Source organism: Zeus faber (assembly GCF_960531495.2).
Source record: "Zeus faber genome assembly, chromosome: 12".
Lineage (NCBI taxonomy): Eukaryota > Metazoa > Chordata > Actinopteri > Zeiformes > Zeidae > Zeus > Zeus faber.
The window spans coordinates 8,160,950-8,183,463 of NC_137196.1; the positions used below are offsets into that span (position 1 = coordinate 8,160,950).

The 22,514-nt window shown below is 43.3% G+C and overlaps 3 protein-coding genes across 3 annotated transcripts; 1 reads left to right on the forward strand and 2 right to left on the reverse strand.

Moving 5' to 3' along the window:
* Positions 1–97: 97 nt before the first annotated feature.
* glmna (glomulin, FKBP associated protein a) lies at positions 98–9,665 on the reverse strand. Its single transcript, XM_080011575.1, has 19 exons — positions 9,379–9,665; positions 8,931–9,011; positions 8,686–8,811; positions 8,444–8,557; positions 8,252–8,360; positions 7,030–7,309; positions 6,686–6,785; positions 4,176–4,357; positions 3,999–4,052; positions 3,241–3,271; positions 3,025–3,114; positions 2,718–2,759; positions 1,995–2,068; positions 1,824–1,908; positions 1,428–1,537; positions 974–1,037; positions 765–900; positions 525–595; positions 98–444 (listed from the first exon to the last, which is right to left on the reverse strand). The coding sequence occupies exons 2-19, from the start codon at positions 8,967–8,969 to the stop codon at positions 340–342; spliced, it is 1,812 nt and encodes a 603-aa protein (XP_079867701.1). The 5' UTR covers positions 8,970–9,011; positions 9,379–9,665; the 3' UTR covers positions 98–339.
* On the forward strand, positions 9,658–17,993 carry rpap2 (RNA polymerase II associated protein 2; the record flags this gene model as incomplete). Its single annotated transcript, XM_080011574.1, has 12 exons — positions 9,658–9,753; positions 9,920–9,968; positions 10,317–10,431; positions 10,843–10,941; positions 11,659–11,724; positions 11,841–11,929; positions 12,026–12,061; positions 12,172–13,117; positions 13,394–13,500; positions 14,266–14,346; positions 15,190–15,258; positions 17,816–17,993. Exons 1-12 carry the CDS (start codon positions 9,699–9,701, stop codon positions 17,991–17,993), a joined length of 1,890 nt encoding a protein of 629 aa, XP_079867700.1. The 5' UTR covers positions 9,658–9,698.
* Positions 17,994–19,339: 1,346 nt separating this feature from the next.
* On the reverse strand, positions 19,340–21,285 carry gfi1aa (growth factor independent 1A transcription repressor a; the record flags this gene model as incomplete). Its single annotated transcript, XM_080011245.1, has 6 exons — positions 19,340–19,518; positions 19,660–19,825; positions 19,929–20,066; positions 20,193–20,593; positions 20,677–20,832; positions 21,174–21,285. 6 exons carry the CDS (start codon positions 21,283–21,285, stop codon positions 19,340–19,342), a joined length of 1,152 nt encoding a protein of 383 aa, XP_079867371.1.
* Between the last annotated feature and the right edge of the window lie 1,229 nt (positions 21,286–22,514).

Consider the following 22,514-nt stretch of genomic DNA (forward strand, 5'->3'; position numbering starts at 1 on the left):
CTACATTTCACTCGTCATGCACATGCCATAACCTCAAAAAATGTCCACACACTGAAATTGTAACAAATGTAATTTATAGATAAGTTGGTAGAAAAAAAAACAAAAAAAACCCACAAATAACATTTTTACATTTATATCTTAAATGTCACCAGTGACTCATGCATGCCTCACACGTGAACATTAATAAGTCAGTGTAACCTCAGCGCGATGTTGCCTAAAACAATTCCAGCAGGGTCACTTGAAATAATGAATCCAGGAACAGTGCTTGTCCACGTCTACATTGCCCACGTTTGAATATGTAATTCAGAAACAAATCGAAGTGCTAGATCGCTGTTGATCTCAACTACTGGAGGTTTCTTTATTGTCCTTTGTCTCCGTGATTTCTGCCACTCGGACCAAGACACTCTCCATCATGTCAAACGTGTGCAGAGCCGAGTGCAACGCCTGAAAGCACACAGCCATGTTCGTATAAATGAATGTCATCTTCGCTTTGTGAAATTTATATATATATATATAATATTTACCTGGATTTGGGAGTCTGAGCTCATGTTTGGCAGATTCTCAATGCCCACAGTGACAGAGAGAACAGAGTCTTCTGTGAAAAGGACCCACATAAGATAAGCACAAAATAGTCAGAAGGCTTGTTGCGGGGTCACAGAATGTTGCGTGTGAATCTCTTTAAATGTTTTGTTCTTCAGTCATAAAAAATGATGGGGAAATCAAACAGTCATGAATCTTAAAGATCCAGGGGAGCAGTGTCTCACCTTTGGCCTGGCCCCTCTTGCTCTGGATGGTGTTTTTCAGCTCCATCTCGTAGTGAGCTCTAGACATGGACAGCCCCGTGCGCAAAGGCTTCAGGAACTGACATTCTATGTTGTCCAGATCCGTCCAGATCCCCGTCTGGAAGAACAACCAACCGATGGCTTGTTGTGCTTTAATCACCATTAAAGAAAACAACGGGAGGACAGACTACCTGGTTCTCTGTAACTTTGTCTCTGATGACCAGGTAGCGGAGCAGGTTCAGAGCCTCCATGATTCTATGGGAAATAGCACAAGAGGGAGGAGTGAACAGTTAAAATAAATGTGAAATCCTTAATGAAGTCCTTGAAAGTGATTGAAGTACATTGAACATTACTTAACCGGTCATTGATTTCCAAAATTGTATTCGATTAATTCTCTGTTCATCGATTATTCGAATAATCTTTTCACCCCTCTTACAGGCTTAAGCACACAGCATCCTTTGAAAGCCATAAAAAAAGATGTGTGTGGTTTTGTTATAAACAATTATTTAATGAATTGATGAACAGATGTTAATCTATTAATTGATTATTCAAATAATCGTTTCAGCCCTATAAACACGCTTGAGCATAGCGTCCTTTGAAAGCCATAAAAAAAAGGTGTGTGTGTGTGTGGATGTGTGGACGGACCTGTCCAGGTACTGCAGGAGGTCTGTCTCGGGGCCTTCTGGAAGCCAGAACGCCTTGCGCAGCAGAGGGAGGAGGTGGGGCCCCTGGAACCACTCGTTAGCATTTCCTGGCTACAGAGGGAGCCAGGCCAATCACGTTTGAGATACACGGACGGAACGTTCCGAGCAATCGGACCATTAAGATCCACTCTTGACAAATAATACACCGTACAAGTATAACACCGAAATTTGCCGCTAGTTGCCTTCCAATGTCGTGCCGAACAACATTTGAACATCACCCAAAATTCAAGGCTTGAATGAAAGGGCTTTCTTTATGGTGTACACCGAGTGACTTCACCCGTATATGACTCAATAAATAACATATCACAAGGACGCTATCCTGTGAACAACGTCTTACCTTGAGGGAAAAGTCTATCTGTGTTCTGATGTTTTTGATGATGTAGCCCTCAACTCCTGAGTGGTTGCTAATATTTAGCATACACCTAAACGAGAGATTTCAATGAAATTACTTGGATGCGTAAATGATGGAGGATATGCTGCAATTAAAAAAACATGGGGGGAAACTTACTGGAAAAACTTGTACTTGGCCTCGGTGGTAAATTTATTAATGCTTAGTTGAAACACCTGCAGACCTTTAGTTCGCTGTTATCAAGAGGGAAAAAAAATGTAATCTCAAGAGAGGTCCATTCAATTTAGTTGCAATCCAAAAATAAAACGATAATGTTGAAAATATCACCTCGGTTATCATTTTTAATATACTGTATATTGTCAACAACACAATGAAGTCAGACTGTAACGATAATTTTCAATGAATCAATTGATCATTTTCGATCAATTAATCGGTCCGGTGTTTTTCTTTGTTCAATTAATGTGCAGCATTAATTTCCATCGTAAGATAATGAATAGTGGTAAAATAAGGGAATGAAGTGCAGAATTGTGGCAAATCCTCATCGTGAGTTATCCAAACAAAGCAGAAGCTTTGTAATCATTTGTTTGCATGAGTTTCTAAAACGGAACTTTTCATTCTATAATATGGAAAAAAATTAACGCTCACTTTAGGTGAAGTTGTAAAATGTTTTTATTTATTTATCACATGCAAAACAATATTACTCAGGTTCCAAGAATATAACCACATTTTAATACAGCTAATTATTTAAGTCAATCGATTATTCAGTTGGTCGTCTCATTGCCGACAAAGAATGTAAAAAAACAAGACAGCAGCTGATATTTGTGACTGTTACACAGAATTACAGTAAACGTTACCGAGGCTGTAATATACAGTAACACTTACCAAACGCTGCTCTGGACACAAGGTCATGACCTTTACTAAACTCTGAAAACATGTTTTTGGAATAAAATCAAGATATTGTCAGTCAGCATTTCAGAATGTGTGGAGGTTGGACAACAGCAGTGACATGAGCGGCACACCATGGTTAACGACTCGTTCGTTAACGAAGCTAGAGTTTGCGGATGACAAATAGTCAAACCTACAATAGCATGATATCAACAGAATCGCAAAAGATTACAGCAAAAATCAAATGTTCAAATAGGTATATGTCAAAAAACCTATTATAACCACAGTGGACGTTGGCGCTTACCTGGGGGACGCTGGTAAAGGTTTTGATCTCCAGTTCATTTACCGACACAGCGTCATCCTCCAGCATCACCAGACTCTTCTCATACAGTTCCTAGTGACCACAAGACAACCGTTATTTTAAATAGAACTTTATTATAACTAACGCAATTTAATCTGACCTGCTCCTCCGAAATGGATTTTGAATTGCATCAAATGCAATTTGGTTCAGTTGACTTACCAGGCCTTTCCTAACGCGCGTTTCCTCCATTCTAATAGCGAGAGGCGTAAAAAACAAGGGAGAGGTTTCTGACAGATTTAGTGTTATCAACGTCAAAAAATAAAGGCTTGGGGGGGGGGGTTTGACTCCCAATATTCCTTACATACAGGAGCTGCTGTTAATGGAAAATTTCTGGGTCAAATTCCTGCTCAACTTCACGGCTGAAGGTCTGAAGAACAATTTCACACCTATTCGCGTGCGAAAAGCTGTGACGCGCTGCGGTACGGAATCTCCGCGTCCGACCGGGGCTCTGGGATGTGTTTTTGAACTTGTGCAACAAATTTGGGTCCGATACTACGAGCGGAAGTTCTTTTTTTTTTTTTTTTTTTTTAAATCGGGATTGCTCGCACTTTTTATTTCCGATATAAAGGAAATGTTAAACCCTCATTCAATGAAAACGGTTCATGTCCAGTTGAGCAAACAACTCACTGTTTCAACTGGACACTGTACTGGAAAAAACAAGCTCTCCCATTTTTGACTATTTTGTGACGCCAGACCGACGCTGTTCAACCGACGACCACCGGGTGGAGAGGATCGACTGTGGTATGCGTCTCCGGACGCGGTGTGAAGCTGGCTTGAAGGTCTACATCCACCTCAAGGCGTTTGAACACCTGCGAAACCTTCCTGCCAGCACAGAACTTTTTCACACCCGCAAAGCTTTTGCCCAAATGCCTTCGCTTTTGAATCCAGTCAAGGTTGGAATATTCTGCCGTCGTTACCTTGACAGCAGCAGACTGACGTGCTCCATGTTGCATCGCAGAATGAAGACCGGGCTGAAAGTACAAAGAGAGAGAAAGTCAGGAGGGTGCGCTTATTTATAGGTTATTACAGAAAACGTTCCCAAAACCTCTCGTCTATCAGCGTATATGTTTTGAGGCGATCAAGAGGGGCCTCACCAGAACACGGTGGGGAATGCGTCGATGGATATGTGGTGGACAAACAGCAGGTGCGCCAGGCTGGCCAGGGCCTCCTGCGGGTAGCGCGTCTCCTCCTCCAGGAAGCCGGAGAGCTTCTTCCTCTTCAGCACGGGGAGGCACACCAGGCTGGAGAGGGACTCCCCGATGGCGGTCAGACTTTGCTGTCAAATGCCAGCGACACACGCACGCACACACACACACACACACACACACACACACACACACACACACACACACACACACACACACACACACACACACACACACACACACACACACACACACACACACACACACACACACACACACACACCTTATGTAACCGTGAAGGCCAATGGGAAATTTCGAAAGTATTTTCCATGTATGAACGTCTTGATTTCCACATGCGCTCTTCACCCCCTTTCCCACATGGAATCCATCACATAGCTGGATAAGGGAAACAGTAACAGAGGCAGCAGGTAGTTATTCCCACATTGGTCTCCTCACGAAAAAGTTCTGTATGGAGTCTGTTCGAGCGCGTCGCACCGTCCCCACCCGCACCCCGTCCAGGGTGGGGACAGTTCCCTCCGCTGCCGACTGACAGGCGACAGAGCCCCCGTGCCCGGACATGACAGCCCGAACCGTAGTAGCCACCTCTCAGGTCAGAGCGCCATTTTTAAGAAGAAAAAGTATATAAAGACCTGTCTCCGTCGAGACTGGACGTGTTTCAGTTTCTCGTCTTTGACGCCGAGCTCCACGGTTCAGACTCGCCATTTTCCCCCCCAAAAAAAACAAAAAACACTATTTGTGCTTTATTTGGATTTGGCTCCACAATGTTACTGCTTCCATTCCCACATACTTCCATTCACAGCCGTGCCGGCGTTTTCCCGTCACCATTTTCCGATCGACTTCACACTTGGAGGGTGTGTCGCTGGGGACCCAAGGACGTGCAGTGTGGACAGTTTGGTGCAATTTGGACACGCGACACGGGTAATATGAGCAACAAGCGAACAGTGCGACTGAGTCACGTCTGAGTCACGTCTGCAGTCATAGAGCAGAAAGAAAGATTCAGGAGGTTTATTTATTGTACAAGAGCAATTTTCTTCTCCTTTTCCTTCTCGTTTATGTCATTTGTCATTGTGACCAAATCTATTTTGGGTCACTTTAATTTTTTTTGTTTTCCATTATTTTTTTGGTTATATTTTGTTTATCATTAGGTTTAATGTATATCATATTGTATTGTTTGTTTGTCGTCTATTTTCACATTTTCCATATACTGGAGTGTAGATGCGATCGTTTGGACAATCTGTGTCGGCAACAGACGTACAATCTGAATGGGTTTGTTTTTTTTGCGGCCTCACAGAGAGACCAGCGCTTCCCTCCCCGGCTCCCCGTCTCCCCGTCCCTCCCGGGCGGACTCGGTTCCCACCGCTGTCGAGGCCGGTGGGAACTCCGCTCCGGTGCAGGGAACTGCCCATTATTCCCAAAACCCAAATTCTCCGAAAAATGTCCCATTGCACCTGGGAGGGTCCGATGACATCATTCTGCATAATAATAAGCCATGTGCTTCTGTATTTTGACAAACCATGGGATTCAGTGTGAACAATGGACAGATGAAGAAAGATAGAGTAGATTAATTTCATTATAATTATTTTTGTTTGTTTAAATTATAGTTAACCTAATTTGTTAACTTGTTACACATAATACAGATGGCTTAGTATTATTATGCAGAATGAGTGACCTTCTTGTGTGCAATGGGATATTTTTCGGACTATTGGGGTTTCAAAACCACCCCGCACCCCTAACTGTAAAAGACGAGTCTAGTGTCTGAGTGGTATTTTAAGAAGTAAAAGAATAACATTTGAGGATATATAGACCTGTCTCGGTAGACACTGGACGTGTTTCAGTTTTTCGTCTTTGCAGAAGAGTGCCACGGTTCGGACTCGCCATTTTACTGAATGTTTTTCTTTTGTTACCAAAAACAAATAATGTTCTTGTTATTCATAAGAAATACTTATTCTTAAAAGGCTGCTATTTGTGCTTTGCTGATACCTTATTCGGATTCGGCTCCACCTCTACTTCACGTGCTTGTTCCAGCAATGTTACTGCTTCCATTCACCATACAGCCGAACCGGCATTTTCCTGAAAATATAACTAGGTCTTGAGGTGGGAAATGGCCGGAACAGATTTCCCGAAATATAGAGCCCTGCTCCCATTCACAGAACAATGACCCCATGCAGTAACGGTTCAATCGGAACATTGCTAGGAAAGACTGCATGTGCGAAAGGGGCTCAATATCCCAGCAGATATTTCCTTATTAGAAGATCGCTGGTATCAACGGCTAATTCATATCCCCATCGTAGCATTGTAATTTAAAACTTCAAAGAAAGGAATTGGCCTTTTAACACGACTTTCTACTTTCCTTTTGGCTCATAAAATCTCCCTTTTTTGTAGTAGGAGGGGCGGGGGGGTTCTTGAAAGTTACATTATGGAGATTACAACTTCCTTACCAGAATATTGATGGAAAAGTCCCTGAGAGGAGCTGGATCCAGGGTGTCGGAATCCCTGAGCTGGATGTCCAGGAGAGGCTCGCATAGGCTCTTCATACAGCTGGAGGACAAAACATCATAACAACAACAATCATAAGGATAGAGCAATCCTAAAAGTCTGTCAGATCTATGGTAATATTCCTCAATGGTGAGAGTGACTTGAAACCTACTGACACAGTAGGCAAGAAAGGTGATGAACGGTTAGTTAAGTGGACAGGTAAATTCAGATAAACAGGGTTCTACTATAATATGTAACATATATATAATAATATCCTGTCTTATATGGCTGAACTTTGCAAACGTACAACTTGAGCAGCTCCACCCTCAGCTCCTCTCCCCCCGGCGCCCACTTGTGGCCTCCGTCCGCAGCCTCTGTTTGAGTTCGGTTTTTGACGTGCAGCCTGGCCTCGTCCACGAAAGACTTGGCAACGGTCATCAGGACGGTGCAGCAGAGGCACAGAGGGAACGCCGTGTCCCCCTCCTGCTCGGCTGTCTGCGGCACAGGCAGCTTAGCCACCTGCTCCAGCATGGTGGACAGCACCATGCCCAGAGACGAGGCCTTGCGCCCACCCAGACGCCTCAGTACTGAGAGGGTATGAGAGAGAGAGAGAGAGAGAGAGAGAGAGAGAGAGAGAGAGAGAGAGAGAGAGAGAGAGAGAGAGAGAGAGAGAGAGAGAGAGAGAGAGAGAGAGAGAGAGAGAGAGAGAGAGAGAGAGTAAATCCATCTGCACATCAGCACCAGGGAAAATACATTTTCGGCCATTCAAGGACATTCTCTACTACTTTCTGTCGTGAGGGCTGCAGTTTTGGGGGGGGGGGTTCTAAAAAAATAAATCCTCCCTTCGCCCCTTGCTCAAGACCCGTTACAGACATTTATCACACTTTTTGAAGGCTGCGGCACTGTCATGTGTGTGACCGTGATGATGCTCGCTGAAAAATAAATATGATAATTTTAACTCCCTCAGACTTAAAGATGTCAGTGGAAACTAGGGGGAAAGGGAAGCCTATCCTTTAACATTTTCCAGGGTTCATTCTGATGTTACAATATGAAATTTAAGGAACTTAAGTACTTTTTTAAGCACTATTTGTTTTTTCATTTCAAGGACTTCATGCAAAACAAATATTACATTTTCAATGTGATCTTCATGAATTAAAATATAATATAGTATAATATCATAGAGTCTTAGTCTTATTCTATTTATATTAGTATATCTATATTATTAATATCATTGTTATCTACTATTATAAATGTCTATTTCCAACAATGCTGGATTAAATTCACAGCTCCCTGGCATCATCTATGTCATAAAAAAAAGCGATTCTGGAAAAGTTTTATTACGTTTCGTTGAATAACAAAACCAGGGGTAATATCACAGGTTTTCAATGACCGTTCTTTTTTTCCTAAAAACTTTAAGCAACACTTTCACGGAATTCCAGCACTTGTATTTCTGAGGACAAAACTCGAGCACTTCAAGAACCTCAAGGACCTATTAAGAACCCCGTACAAGGTATTTGGACATGCTGTACCTTCTGTCAGAGGGTTCTGGAGTAAAAGGAAAGTGTCTCCTATGGCATCGTCGGGGGTGTCCTCCAGCTGCTCTAACAGGCCAACCAGTAGCTCTTTGGGACTGCAGACCTGGTCATGAACAGATGATCACTATCACAAAAGCGATGGAAAATTTGTAAATGTTTTTATTTTCGGAAAATAACCTCAATAACCTTCAGGAGGTGATTGAGAACAGCCTCGCATTGAGGGTGGCTTTCCTTCTCCTTCCCCCGCAGAACCTGGACCAGCGGGGGCAGCAGGGTCCAACCCATACACCTCACTATGTCCTGGGGAAATGCATTTCAATAAATTAGTCAATGGACATAAATAAACCTTGCGGTTACAGATACCTTCCGAGCCCGCTGGGCGAGTATTATACAATTTAAAAGGACACAGAAACACACACTCTCCTCACCTTATTGTTGTCATCCACCACAATACTGAGGACCTGGACACTGTTCCCTTCCTGGATGCAGGCACGTCCGGCGAGCGTAAACACATCATAATCCTTGGTCGTGTAACTGTCATCTTGGACTGCTTGCTGTATGATAGATGGTAGAAGATAGATGATTTACTTCTAGTCTTGAAACGATAAGACTTCACCATCGGTCCACATTGTTGAGGCGTAAAGGCTTTCAGGGGGCAATCTACTTGACTTACACATCTCTGGACCACGTCACTGAACTGCTCCAGTGCCATTCCTTCAAAGCAAGTGTTGGGTCTTTATATGACAGCACAATCCTGTAGAGAGTGGGGGAAACGTTAGTAGTGTGGTGCCTTTTGACACAGAGAATCCTATCCATAACATTACATGCTATCCATAACATTACATGCTATCCATAATATTACATGTCATCCATTTCATTACATGCTATCCATTTCATTACATGCTATCCATTTCATTACATGCTATCCCTAACATGACATGTCTGTCAACCTCACAAGTGGCAAACAAGCTAGGCTATCGATTTCGGGATGCGAAGTATTCGTATGAACAACTGAACTACGGCGTGGTTTTGACGTTGAATTGTGTGTTTTTATTGAGAAGGGCGTTGCGGAAAGTGTTGTTAGATACAGAAAAACAGAACAATATGAACTGGTTACTCACAAGGCTGTCGCTACCACAGTTTTGGTCCTTCTTCGTTGCCGTAGACCATTTACCTCACGGGTCAAAGTGGAAAGGGGCTGACGTTTTGGGATGTTATTCCTTGTATTTATGACTATATTAAAGCGTTTCGTGTTGTAATCTATATGGTAGACCTCGCGAAAGTGTAATTGTGTGTGAAAGTGTACGTACGGGAACGACACAAGACACACTCAACAACGCGTGAGGCGCAATTGTCGCGGTCTTAATTTTGGCTCTGCCGGCCTTCCATAGACCAGCTGCCTCAGAGGTCAAAGTTGACCTTCGACAAAACAGAAACAAGCATGGAGGCCGGGCAGAGGAAGAGGAGCAGCCGCGCCTCTAAAACGTCTAAAAAAGGTCCGTCGTAAGGGAATTAGCTTGCGGCCCAGCAGCTCCTAGAAAACAACGAGACGTTTCGTAGATGTTACCGTGCTCGGAACGTATTTCCAAATTAACGTTCTCGGCTGTTTGGTCTAAGTGTCCAATAACCAGCACTTACTGAACACTGTTGTCTCTTCAGCAGGTGTCAGACACGCTGTCAAAGCAAAAGGCGACGAAGAGGAAGAAAGAAGGTGTGTGTGTGTGTGTGTGTGTGTGTGTGTGTGTGTGTGTGTGTGTGTGTGTGTGTGTGTGAGTGTGAGAGAGAGAGAGAGAGAGAGTGTGTGAGAGAGAGTGTGTGAGAGAGAGAGAGTATTTGTAAGTTTAGTGGGCGTGAGATACCAGCTTGGATACAAGTTCTTGTATGTATGACAAGTGGTATTGAAATACCAGTGTTTACAAACTCCCGCTATAGCTATAGTACTTTTCATATAGTGTGTTTTAATAATGAATAATTTTAATAAATGTTTTAATAATTGTTATTATCAAGGAAGGTGTACAGGCCTGACATTGTTGTACTGGATTTAATTTTGGCCTAGTAGGAGAGAGACTCTAAAGGAGACCCTGAGGGAGAAGCTAGAGTTGGAAACGAGGGCTCTGCGGGTGGTGGAACGTCTCCTGGAGGACTGTGTGGCAGAAGATTTTCTTCTTGACTGCGTACGTAACAGTTCGGTTCTGCCAATTCTTGGATGTCAAATTAAGCCTACGCCACTTTCTGTAAAGCCCTAATGAGGAATCAGTCATTCACATACTACATACTTTTACATTATATTACATTGCATTACATACTCATATGATGACATAAAGGAGGGGGGGGGGGGACAAGAACACGAGACAACAAATCAGTATGTTTACATTAAACATGTCTTATGAAAAAAAGTTTTAAGATGATTTTCATTCCATGTTGAAATCAGGGAATCATACTATATAAAACACAATCAGTATTAAAATACAGAGATACACGTGTGGCTTAAATTGTCTTTGGCGAATGGGTTTTTTACTAAGAATATTCTTAGTAAGTTAATGTTCTTCTTAGTTAATTAATTTACTATCCTCAACTATTAACAGGCAAAATTCATCACATCTGCCAACTACAAAGACACCATTGAGGAAAGATCCATCGCTAAACTGTGCGGCTATCCGATATGTTCAAATACACTGCTGAAGGTAAGAAGAAAACACATGTTTAGGATCCAATATAATGACGTGGCCTGTGGGATTTTTATTCAGACAGACATTGTATTTTATTAGGATGACACGTAAAAGCTTAAAAATCCCAATATGGATTTAGGATCCAGTAACCACTTAGGGAGAAAATCAAAGAGACATTTAAACATTATTAAGTATAATTGTGTCTTCAATCAGTGAGCAGCATCCATGGTAAGACAGTACACGCAAACCTGCAAAGGAAATTAAGCAGCTGTGAGTGACAAAAATTACAAGATTAAAATGAAAACATCAAATAATCAAGATGTTAAGCCAATAAGTATAACTAGGTGTCAGCCCCCAGTATAGTCACATTATAGTCAGATGAATAGTGATGTCAACAAAAGCATAAAAATAACAAGTTGAATATTTATGTCTTTACCCGGTGTGAAATGTCACCATATTAGTATGGTCTTTGAGTTGACTTTCACAAATCGACACCTTCACCTAATTCAATCTATTGATAAAACATCTTACAAATCAAATAATCAAAATAATGCAATGGATTGACGGAGAATAAAGGAACCGAGATGCTTAAAAAGAAGGAACTTCATCCAACATACACATATTCCTACATTCATTGCTTATGATCTCAAAAAAGAGACGGAAGTATTGACTTGACTTGGCGATTCTTGTGCTCTGTGGATGTTTTAAAGTGATAAATACATTCTGCTATAGGTCCCCACTCAGCAGTTCAGAATTTCAACCAAGACCAACAAGGTGTACGACATCACCGAACGCAAGGTTAGTTGAGTTTTTCCAAAGACTTCAGAATAATGGAACTGGAATAATAAGCAGGAATAATTACATGTACTATCCTGTCTTTCTCTCACTCTTTTCTTCCTTTTTTTTTTTTGTAGTGTTATTGCAGTGACTTCTGCTACAAAGCCTCAAAAGACTTTGAGCTGCAGATATCGAAGACCCCGCTGTGGCTTCGGCCCCATGAAAGGTATATGACGATGTGGCACAAAATCTAATGCTATAACAAAAACAAAAGTCTGACTCACACTTTAACACACAATAACTGTTCTTTTTTTACTGACAGTCCTACAGAAATTACCTTGATGAAGAAGGGAGATGGGTATGCATTACTGAAGCCGCTTTGTTTAATTACTTGTTTTATATTTGGCTGGAAAGTTGAATCGATTATAAGAATGAGAATAATTCCAGACCTCCTTCTGTGTTTAACAGTGTCTCTGGGGAGGAGGTGAGAATAGCCGAGGCACCCCTGCGAGAGGAGGACATTGAGAACCCCGCACCTGTCAACCCCGAGGGCGGGCAAGGCCCCGGGGCACAGCACCTCCTGGCTCCGGCAGACCTTGGCCACAGTGACGACGAGGGCGACTTTGTCTCCAGCCTGGTCTCCCAGCCGTCGGGGCCCAGGGTGCACTGGGGCGACCTGCCCAAGCGTACGGACGAGGGGGGCGAGGAAGAGAGGCAGAAGCACCAGGAGAACCATGGAGCGGAGAAATGGCATCAAGAAGAGGAGCCGTCCGTGGAGGAGGCGGCCGCAAAGTTTGATTCATGCGCCATCGCCGAGCGTCAGGACGAGCTTGGGGGCGTACACACACAGAACTCAAACCGGAAGGATACTTCTCACTTAGACCTGTCTGAAAGTTCGGACGCTGAACCTCAAAGCAACCCTAGCCCACCAGGACTTAGCATCACCCAGGTGGGCATGGGCAAGAGGGGGGCGGCCAGGCTCCGCACCCTCCTCCTCCTCCAGCAGCAGCAGCAGGAGCAGTTGGGTGGAATCGAGCCTCGCTCCCTCAGGCAGAACCTCCTGGAAGGCCTGAGAAGAACTTTTAAAGAATGGACCACGGACGAGACGAAAACATTCCTGCACCGTCCCGGCCGCCTCCCTAGCCACCTGCTCCCAGACGTAAAAGGAGAAGAACTGGAAGACGTGTTAGAGGGGGATTTGGAGGAATTGGATGAAGATGACTTGGAAGAGGTGGTGGCGGCGATCAAGGACAGAGGGCGCACCTGGACACAGAAGGACGCGCCTTCCTCCCCGGCGCCGGACTACGAGAAGCTGCAGACGGAGACACGGGAGCTGGAGCTCCGGGTCCAAGAGTACTACAAGGGGACATGGGTTCTGCCCGGTGAGGCCCACAAGCCAGCTGGGAACTCGCAGGTGATCGAGACCATACTAGATTATGAGACAGGATATCGATGCATATCATATCTTCTCATGAAGTCAGTCCCACCTGCAAGACTCAATATTCATGTAATTTCATGACATTATATCGCAGTAGGTGCATACAAAACTATACAGGCGGCTGCTTGCTGTGAGGGTTGGTGGCCACAGGAGGGCAGTACATCAAAAAAACCAACAACATTGCAGAGAAATACTGTTTGGTTGGATTGATAGCTGATTTAATCTGATGAAGTCTCCCGTCCCCCTTACTAGGTGGAAGCCCAGGACCAGGGTGACAAGGAAGTAGTTCTGCCGCTCATAGACTCCCATGCCCAGCACCTGATCCAGAAACGCATCACAGTGGAGAAGCTCACTAGAAGGTGGGGGATATGCTTGGTTATAAAAACAATATATATGTTTTTCTGTCTGCACAGGGACCTCCAGATTTGGATTTGGTTTCCAGGCTGTGGAAAATAATTTATAATTTATTATCATTATCATATAATGATTTCAACATCTGAAGGTGACATACATCATAAGTCAAGTCAGTCAGGCTTAACAAGTTTAATTTCAGCCAAATCAAAAACACAATAAATACAACCTGCATGACTTAGATCGAACCCAGGGTGTCGTAAAGTGCTTCTTTGGTTGAAGTCAACTACTACATCTACTAGATAGAGTGCAGTGGCTGTTCTCCCCAAATAAGACCAATGGCAAATTACCTCATAAGTAATATACACCACAATCTCAACTTTAAATGTTGTAGAATTCACTTATAATTGCTTCCACGTACATTTCTTGGTGTCCAGTGGCCCAGCGGAGTTCTATTGAATTTAGAAGTGGAATAAGCGTGTGACATCCAAAGTGAAACCTGATTGGCTCACAAGAGGAAGCTACTGCCACAAGATAAATGGAAAGTGATTGGTTGATGTCAACGCAAGAAAAGCCAGTTCAATTTGAAACTGCCTTCAACTTGCACGACAGGCTGTGATGGGCGGAAAAGGGAACAAAAGTAGATCTGGTGTGGCAATAAAATAATTTGTCCAACAAAATGATTTTTTTTTTTTTCCTCCACTCCATAATGTTTACCTTTGTGACAATATTGAAAACATATTTCATAATTGATCTTGTCCCTTGCTGCGCAGTCTGAGGGACATTGTGGGTTCGCTCGGTCTGACCATGAACGACATAACCACTGACGTCAACAACCTGGTGCGGACCTTCAGGTATACTTCTTTTTTTTTTCTTTTTATATATTTATTTTTTAATTCTATTATAATTTAAACTTCTTTCCTTTCGTTTCAAGAATACTATTTTCAAATCAACTTGTTGTTGGTGAATATAAATATTACACATTCAGATATTCAACAACCTATTTGTAATGGCCTTGTAATTACATACACTATATTTACTGTATATAGCTAGCTATAGCAATTTGATAGTATTATTTTGCCCCCATACTGGTCGGTTTGTGCATAACACAACAGGTATAGTTTAAACTCCAATGAATGAGTGATGGATCACCAAAAACCCCGAAAAACTCTTGGGACCATTTTAGTAAAAGAATTCCTGGAAGCAGGCCTCGGGTCCGAAGGTGTTAACGCCGCCACGTTGACTCCTTTTAAATCACTGACACAGGAACTCGCACCGATTACCACTTCCTGTTGACCGCATCCTCACAGCCAATCAGAACCCTGCTGGCTCTCTATGGGAGGAAATTGTGTTTAATTTAGGAGGACGTTCGCATTTTCCTAGCATGCTGTCGGAATGACTTTTACACCCAGCTCCTACCAAAGACTGATATTTAAAAAAAAAATATATTATGTACTATTGACAGTATAATTAAATAGTACATAGTACAACCTTCATTTTTCAGAAGAGTGAGTGGTAGAAAATTAATTTACTGTCTCAAACTGGTGCTGTGAGTCTTGCAAAAACACATCAGACCGTCCATTTTTTTTTAAATATAAATAAAAACGTATTAAGTTTGGCTCCCATAAGCCGCATTCTTTCTTTAGCCTAAAACCTGAGTGTCTTCATATCCAGTCTGTGGTCTGTCTCAACTCCAGGTTCACTAACACCAACATCCTCCACAAGACCTCGGAGTGGGCCCTCATAGCCGTGGTGGTGCTCCATCTGTAAGTCGTGTGTGTGTTTATAGTGTTTATATACTTGCTCTGATAACACGCCTCAGCAGCTGGACAGCTTGCTCTTCAGCAAGCAGCCATTACGGAGCAAGCCTTCCAAATGTCTCCTTTTGAAAACAAATCATATGTAAGAAAAGCAAACAAAGGTTGTATTTTTTATATTGGAAATATGAGGGGTTGGGTTGATCAAAGTCAGTTGGATAAACATCATCACATGGAGGAGAGGTAATAAGGTGTGAGCGATAGTAGGTTATATGGTACAGGGGTTCTTATCAGATCCTCAAGGTGCTTGAAGTGCTTGAATTTCCTCCTTCGAAATGTGTAAGTACCAGAATTCCTTGCAAATAGCCCCCTTTTGTGCTTAAGTGCTTGAAAAGACCTTGGGAAAAAATGCGGTCATTAAAAAGCTGTGATATTTCCCCTGGTTCTGTTATTGAAAACATAACATAATAAAAACATAGACCTTGGGGCAGTTCCGTCCCGCTCCCGCCTGAGTACACAGTAGCACAGACGCCTCTCGGGCCTTATCTCGTCATGATTCCACCCCCTCCTCCTCCCGCAAGATCCATGATGGCTTCAAAGTTACACAAAGCAATTCTGCACACTCTCAAACCAAACACACACACGTCATAAATTTCCCTGGGAAAGCTCTCACCTGACGCCTAACTGAATAGATACAGAAAAGGTCCAACTATAGGACTCTGATTTATGCCAGCTGGTGAAGGCTCCGGCAATGCTACGCAGAGTTTTGTTACATTTTAAATGTTTTGTGAGGTCATACAAAGGGATATCTCAGTTTTGAGACTAGATATATAAGTTGTGCCTGCTCACGTTTCCAGAGAATGAATCTTTTCAATCGGGATCTGTTAAAGAAATAAAAATAAATGTAGGTCATTATGAAAATATTGAAAAGCAAGACAGTTGGATCGGTACTTGTGAGAAAGCAGCTGACCTCAAAATAGGCAATGACAATAATAAAGCAATAGAATAAACGGTAGGAAGAAGAAAAGGCAATAAACAATAAACCTCAATCTAAAAAAAACCCTAAATAATAAGCGATGTACATTAACCTAACACTTAACTAGAAATGGATACATTTTCCATGTCCAAAAAACCGAAGAGGTTGACAATAAAATAAACCTAACAGTAAATCAAAAAATGATTAAATGAACTAAAGATCAATAATGAGCAGTAGAAAATTGGTGTTGATGTTCACCTTACGATCGATAAATATTAAATACATACCTATACACTGAAGAAAGAACTATAAAATAAACCTAAAATATAAATGGTGAACAACAAAAAATTGGCTACGTGAAGTAAACTACAAGGCTAGGTAGGCATTACAGGGGAAATTCGCCAATAATATTTAAAGCGATCAATCGTCAAGGCTTGCCTTTTTTATAACTACTTTTGAATTTTTTGAAGTTTTGTTTGTCTCATGCTATTATTTCTCCAACTGATTATACACCTATCCGAGGACAGGAAACTTTACACTGATTGTCATCCAACGCAACCACTCCCCGCTGTTGTCTGCATGTCATACTGACATCTGCTGAGTGGCTTGAAATGAAGATCAAATAATCCAACACATCTCCCATGACTAATGTCAGAAGTTAATGTTAAATATGCAATAGAAACAACGCTGATGTGCAAATCGTCGACCATCTTTTATTAATTCCCCTTCTCCACATCAAGTCTGATGTCCGATGGCAGCGGTAGGATCTCTTTAGTTCCCCAGTTGACTCCCCGTACACGTTCCTCCTCCTCCTCCTCCTCCCTTCACGCCGTCATGAATAATTTGGCGTGCCGTCTTATCTGTCCGCTGCCTGGCAGCTGTGGAGTCGCTCCGGCCATCATTGTTCTGGCCGGCTGAATAATGGATGCCCCCCCCCCCCCTGCAACACAAGACCCCGGGGCCAAACTGGAGATCAGGCTCCACGCAGGTAGCCCAGGTGGGGGTAGGGAGGTGGAGAGGCGGAAGGAGAAGGAACAGAGCATCAACCATAACTTTTTACCAAATGTATACACGGCTAGAAATAAACGCACTGCAGTTAAGAGTAGGTTATAAAAAAAATAATAATATAGACTATAATGTGCACATGCACAATCGTGATAGTTATATTTTTATTATTTAAGTCTCTTGACAGTCAAATAAATGCAGAGATTGGATTCATAAATTACATCATAGCAAGTAAAAACAAAGCATAAATAAGAGATAAAATAATAATAATAATAAAAACATGAAAGAAACACTATTGTAATACAATTGGACAAGGCCAGTGAAATCAACAAAAATGCCCTTTTTAGGGACCTGCACTCCTGCTCATTGCTGCTCATTGGAGGGTTACATTGTCTCACTGTAGGCCCTACAAATGTTCGGAAAAGTCTTCAAATAACCTCCACAACAGGATTGTTGTCTGCTGCTGCATATTTTGGGAGGTTAAACGTGGGGAAAATACCGGCAATGGACACGGGGATGAAGCCAAGAGTTGAATCGACATGGACCATGTAAACAGGTGTGTGTGTGTGTGTGTGTGTGTGTTAGGTTGTCTGAAGTGTCACCGCTGGTGGGAGAGGCCCTGAGTTGCCGAGCGTCTGTGGAATATGTCAACACGCTGATGCACGAACTCCATCTACAGCAACAGGATCTACTGAGTTTAGTGCAACATTTAAAAGCCCCCCCCCCCCCCCCCCCCCTAACACACGTCATTAAAAAAATTTAAACAGATTACTTTTGGTACTTTAGTAGTTTGTAATGGTCATGTCTTGGAATGAAACCCATGTTTCTAATAAAATTGATGCACCTGGAGGCTATGCTTTTATTTTTACTTTTTTTTTAATATATATATAATTATTCCGTTTACCACAGTTGACATTGGCACAGGTGCAGTCAACATGGGCTACAAGGTGATATTTGCTTTATTACATATTATAAAACACAATCCGTGAACATGTCCACTGTTTTAAAACTCTAGAATGTTGGCCACTGGCGATGATTATTGCCGCCATGACCTGCAGACCTGTCTGGGGTGTTATAAAAAGTGACGCGATTTCTTCAGACTTCCTTCACATGCAACTTTATGGTGCAATAATGTAATTTGCGCAGCATATCAACAGTACGTGTGTGAAACCATTTGCTTATGACCAGATGGCCCACGCTACAGGATTTTCAATTATTATTAACCTGGAAATTACTTTAAATCGCGTTTTATTGTCATAGAGATTGTGGTCGTGATTGCACGAGTTGAAGCGCTTGGGCTCGTTTTTTCAGTGCCAGTGGGAAGGCCACAACGATATAAGCCTAAAGGCCTATAATAATAAATTTTGGCATTTAAAATATTTAAACAACACTTACATACTCGGTAATAATGTGGTATTTTTGTGATATTTATTATGATTACTAATTTAGAATTGTAAATTTGATTTAAATTATTTGATATCGAATCACTCTGCACCGACCTGTAATTTCCGATCTATATTTATGCAGTGAAAGGGATGCCCATAAGGGAAATGTCATAGTTGGCATTGCAGACCTTGGTTTGCGGTGTTTCTCATAATTTATAATAATAATTTTTATAAGAATAATTGCCCAGGCATTTTAGTCTATTCGTCTGTTTTAAAAGGCGTAGCTGTACATTCCTCCATACCCTACTTCAAAATGTATGTGTGGGGGAGGAAAAGAAAAAAGTTTACTCCTTTTGGGTTGAGGCCAACATCCATAACAAAAATACATGCACGACACGTAATGGCCTAAAGTTTGAATATATTAAATCAATGTGATGAAATCAACCGTAAGCGTCCTGCAACCAGGCCTTACACTGGGGGAGAACAGAGATTGGAGTCAATGGATCAACTTAAAAAAAAAAAATGCTTTAAATTGCTAAACCTGTATTTTTGTGGGTTTTCTCCATGTAAAATGTGCAACCTAAAAACGTTGTTTGTTTTTTTAAATTCCTGTCCAATGACTCTTTTTCGCTGTACCTTAGGCCTTGCACTGCATGGAAGAGTGCTAAAATGTGTATCGGACGGGTTGCAGTCATTTCAAAGTGCGTGCCTCCTCCGCGCCTCTTCATTTCAGCCCGTGTTGCGTCTCCTTGTGTCTCCTCAAATCCACTTTCCTCTGGAAGCCCTTGCCGCACAGGTCGCAGCCGAACGGTTTGAACCCGGTGTGTTTTCTGCTGTGCGTGATGAGGTTGGAGCTCTGGCTGAAGGCCTTCCCACACACCTGGCACTTGTGCGGCTTCTCCCCTGTGGGAAGACAGATCACGGAAGCGTCAGGTTATTCAAATAATCACAGAAGATATGTGTTGTTGTTTTTTTTTGTTGTTGGGTTTTTTTTGTGGGGGGTGGGGGTTTACATTGTTTGTCCAAATTGCCTCCCCCCCTTACCGGTGTGAATGAAGGTGTGTTTCTTCATGTCCGACTTCTGGTGGAACCTCTTCCCGCAGTACTGGCACGGATAGGGCCGCGTGTCCGAGTGGATTAGCAGGTGCGTGGACAGCGTCGAGGAGCGCTTGAAGCTTTTGCCGCAGATCGTACAGTTGAAGCTCCTTTCCTATTGACCAAACGCGTATAAAGGGGATAAAAAAAAAATGTCAACGTAAAGGGCATCCAAATTAAATACATTTTATAACCTGATCATTTTAACCTGCAGTCACCTGCGAGTGCACCGCTCTGTGTTGCTCCAGGCTGACCGCGTGTCCGAAGGTTTTCCTGCAGATGCCGCACTCGAAGGGCCGCGTCCCACTGTGCGAACGTCGGACGTGGACCTCCAGTCCGTGTGGGGTGGAGAACACCTATTTTTGCGGGGGGGGGGGGAGGGGGGTAAAAAAAAACGTAACAATTCCATCAGCAAATATATACAAAACAAATATTAAAACGATGTTTTAGAATCAGGACGCCTGCTTGAGTCATCGTCGCACCTTGCAGCATTTCACGCATTTGTAGGATCCGTTGGAATCCAGGTTGGATTCCACGCAGGTCGCATCGTTTTTGGACCTGATCGCAGAGCCCCGGAGCGTGTTCTGCTTCGAGTGTGGATAGAACTCGTCGTCCCGCGGCACGTAGAGTTGGCGATGTGTCGGAGAATAGTCCCGATAGCCCGGTTGCGCGTAAAGCGGATCCGCGCCGCCGGTGTCCTCCGCGCCGTAGAGGCTGACGGGCGAGTCGGGCTCCGCGGGCCTCGGGGGGTGCCGGTACGGCCTCTGGGCCAAGTGCCTCGGGTCCGAACCGTGGATCGTGGTGGTCCACGCGTACGGCAGGAACGGGCTGTTGAAGCGGTGCCCACCGTGCGCCGCCGCCGGCGTGGAGCAGTTCTCTGAATCTATATATAGAAAATAAAGATGCATTTTATTACAGTTGTGGGGGGGAAAAGTTGCAACGATGGATGAGTCCCCAAATAAATACCCGGAGAGGAGGATGGAGACGGGGGACGCCAGAAGTCACAGTCCGAGGAGCTGGAGGAGAGGTCAGCCGTGCGCACCAGCCGAGACTCCGGCCACAGCCTGTCAGGAGACTCCTGTGTGTGGAGGTTTCCCTCAAACTCCACTGGAGGTTTGTTCTCTGGTGGGTAGGAGTGCGAGTAACATCACTTAACGTGGGGATTTTATTTTTCTAGCTCCAGCACGCTGGACAATGCAAAATAATACAGCATTTTAAGGATCCGAATCAGGCTTTATTGACCAATTGCTTGATTGGCCAATCATTCCTTGTAACACATCCAAGGAATTTGACTCATGCAGAACATACAGTAAAATGTCAAAACAAGTAAAAAGTTAGTAGAATCTAAGAATAATCTGTCAAGCAGCGTATTCAAAGCAGGATGGCAGATGGTACTGATAATTAACTCATATTTAAATGTGATGAATGGGGGTCATTTTGGAAAGAAACAAAAGTTTTCATACCTGCACATACATGAGCCAAAATCGCATCCAGCCTCGTGTCGTCATCGTCCAGGTACCTGGGCTGGTGGTAGCTGTGGGCCCTTTTACTCTTCACCAAAAAAGACCGAGGCATGCTGACTACAGCCTCCTTCGGGTCAAACAGCAGTCCTAGTTCTCTGTCGTCCGGTGGCGTCTGTGATGAAATCCTCCACCTCCGCACGCCACCCCCCCACACACACCGACTTTATCTATGGAGAGATTTGAACACCATTGGTGGACACAGTCGACCAGGCGTCGGGATTGTTGGCCCCCGATTACGCATGCGCAGAATAACGCTTTCGCTCGCCAGGTGTCGCGCATAGGGCAGGTGGCCAAAACAGAGCGCCGTGTATCCCACCCTGGGGGGGGGGGGGGGGGGGGGGGGAGTGTGAGTACTTCGAGTGTACGATGAGGAAGCAACTCGTCGTGTTTCAACTAGAGCCACTCGACCTTTTATCTCGAAATAAACAAATAAATAAATAGCGCCGAGGGGAAAAAAAGAGGAAGGTTTTGGGTGTTGCGAGACGCGTCAAGATCGTATTCGTGCAAGCGCCGTGCAGCGGAACGATAACGCGGGCCACGCTTCGTGCGAAGGCTGGGAAAAACAGGAGGAAGGCAGACCACAACGAAATCAGAAAATATATAGGCCCGTACAAGAAAAACAAGAATATAAACAATATTGTCAAAGTTATAAGCATTTTTTTTTTTTTGAATCACAGGCGAAAATATAAGCGACCAATTTGTGTGTGCATAGTTTTACAGGGGGACAATAATAATACGGAATAGGGTGTTTCGTTAAAAATGATTGGTCGAGATTGAGAGTACCGCCTATTTAAGTTAAGTATAATTTATTTGATACAATATTATTCTATTTTTTTTCAGCATACATATTAATTTATTTTATATCTATTTTTTTTTTTAATCACGCAAGGAATTTTAACAGTGCGGAAAACAATGTAAAACTGTACAGATTAACAAAACGAAAGTGAAAATGCGTTTGAACTCGATTTGACTTATCATACTTATAATACTTATTTCCCTGGGCATATCTGCGACAATAATGAACCGTTTGTCCTCGCGCTGTAAAGCGACACCGGCGGGGCGCGCGCGCAGCAGCGGCGTGGGATCCTGTTCGCTACACGCGCGCGACTCGGTGACCGGCGGGGCCCACTCCGCACGACAGCCTGCGATCGGGGGGACCCGAGGAGGTATCCCTTTACCGGTCACCCAATAACTTAAGCCTCATTGTTTTTACCTCCATTAAAGGTAAAAAAAAATAAACAACACCCCACTCCATCCCACCCACCCGCAGTCACACGTATC

What these genes read in the sequence shown, in the direction of transcription:
- glmna (XM_080011575.1), bottom strand. Translation starts at nt 8,969, where the DNA reads ATGGCACTGGAGCAGTTCAGTGACGTGGTCCAGAGATGT. An exon ending in GTCAGTCTGCTGCTGTCAAG is followed by an intron (nt 3,272 to 3,998) that starts GTAACGACGGCA and finishes TCTCGCTATTAG; the next exon opens with AATGGAGGAAACGCGCGTTA. An exon ending in AGATAGACTTTTCCCTCAAG is followed by an intron (nt 1,538 to 1,823) that starts GTAAGACGTTGT and finishes CTCCCTCTGTAG; the next exon opens with CCAGGAAATGCTAACGAGTG.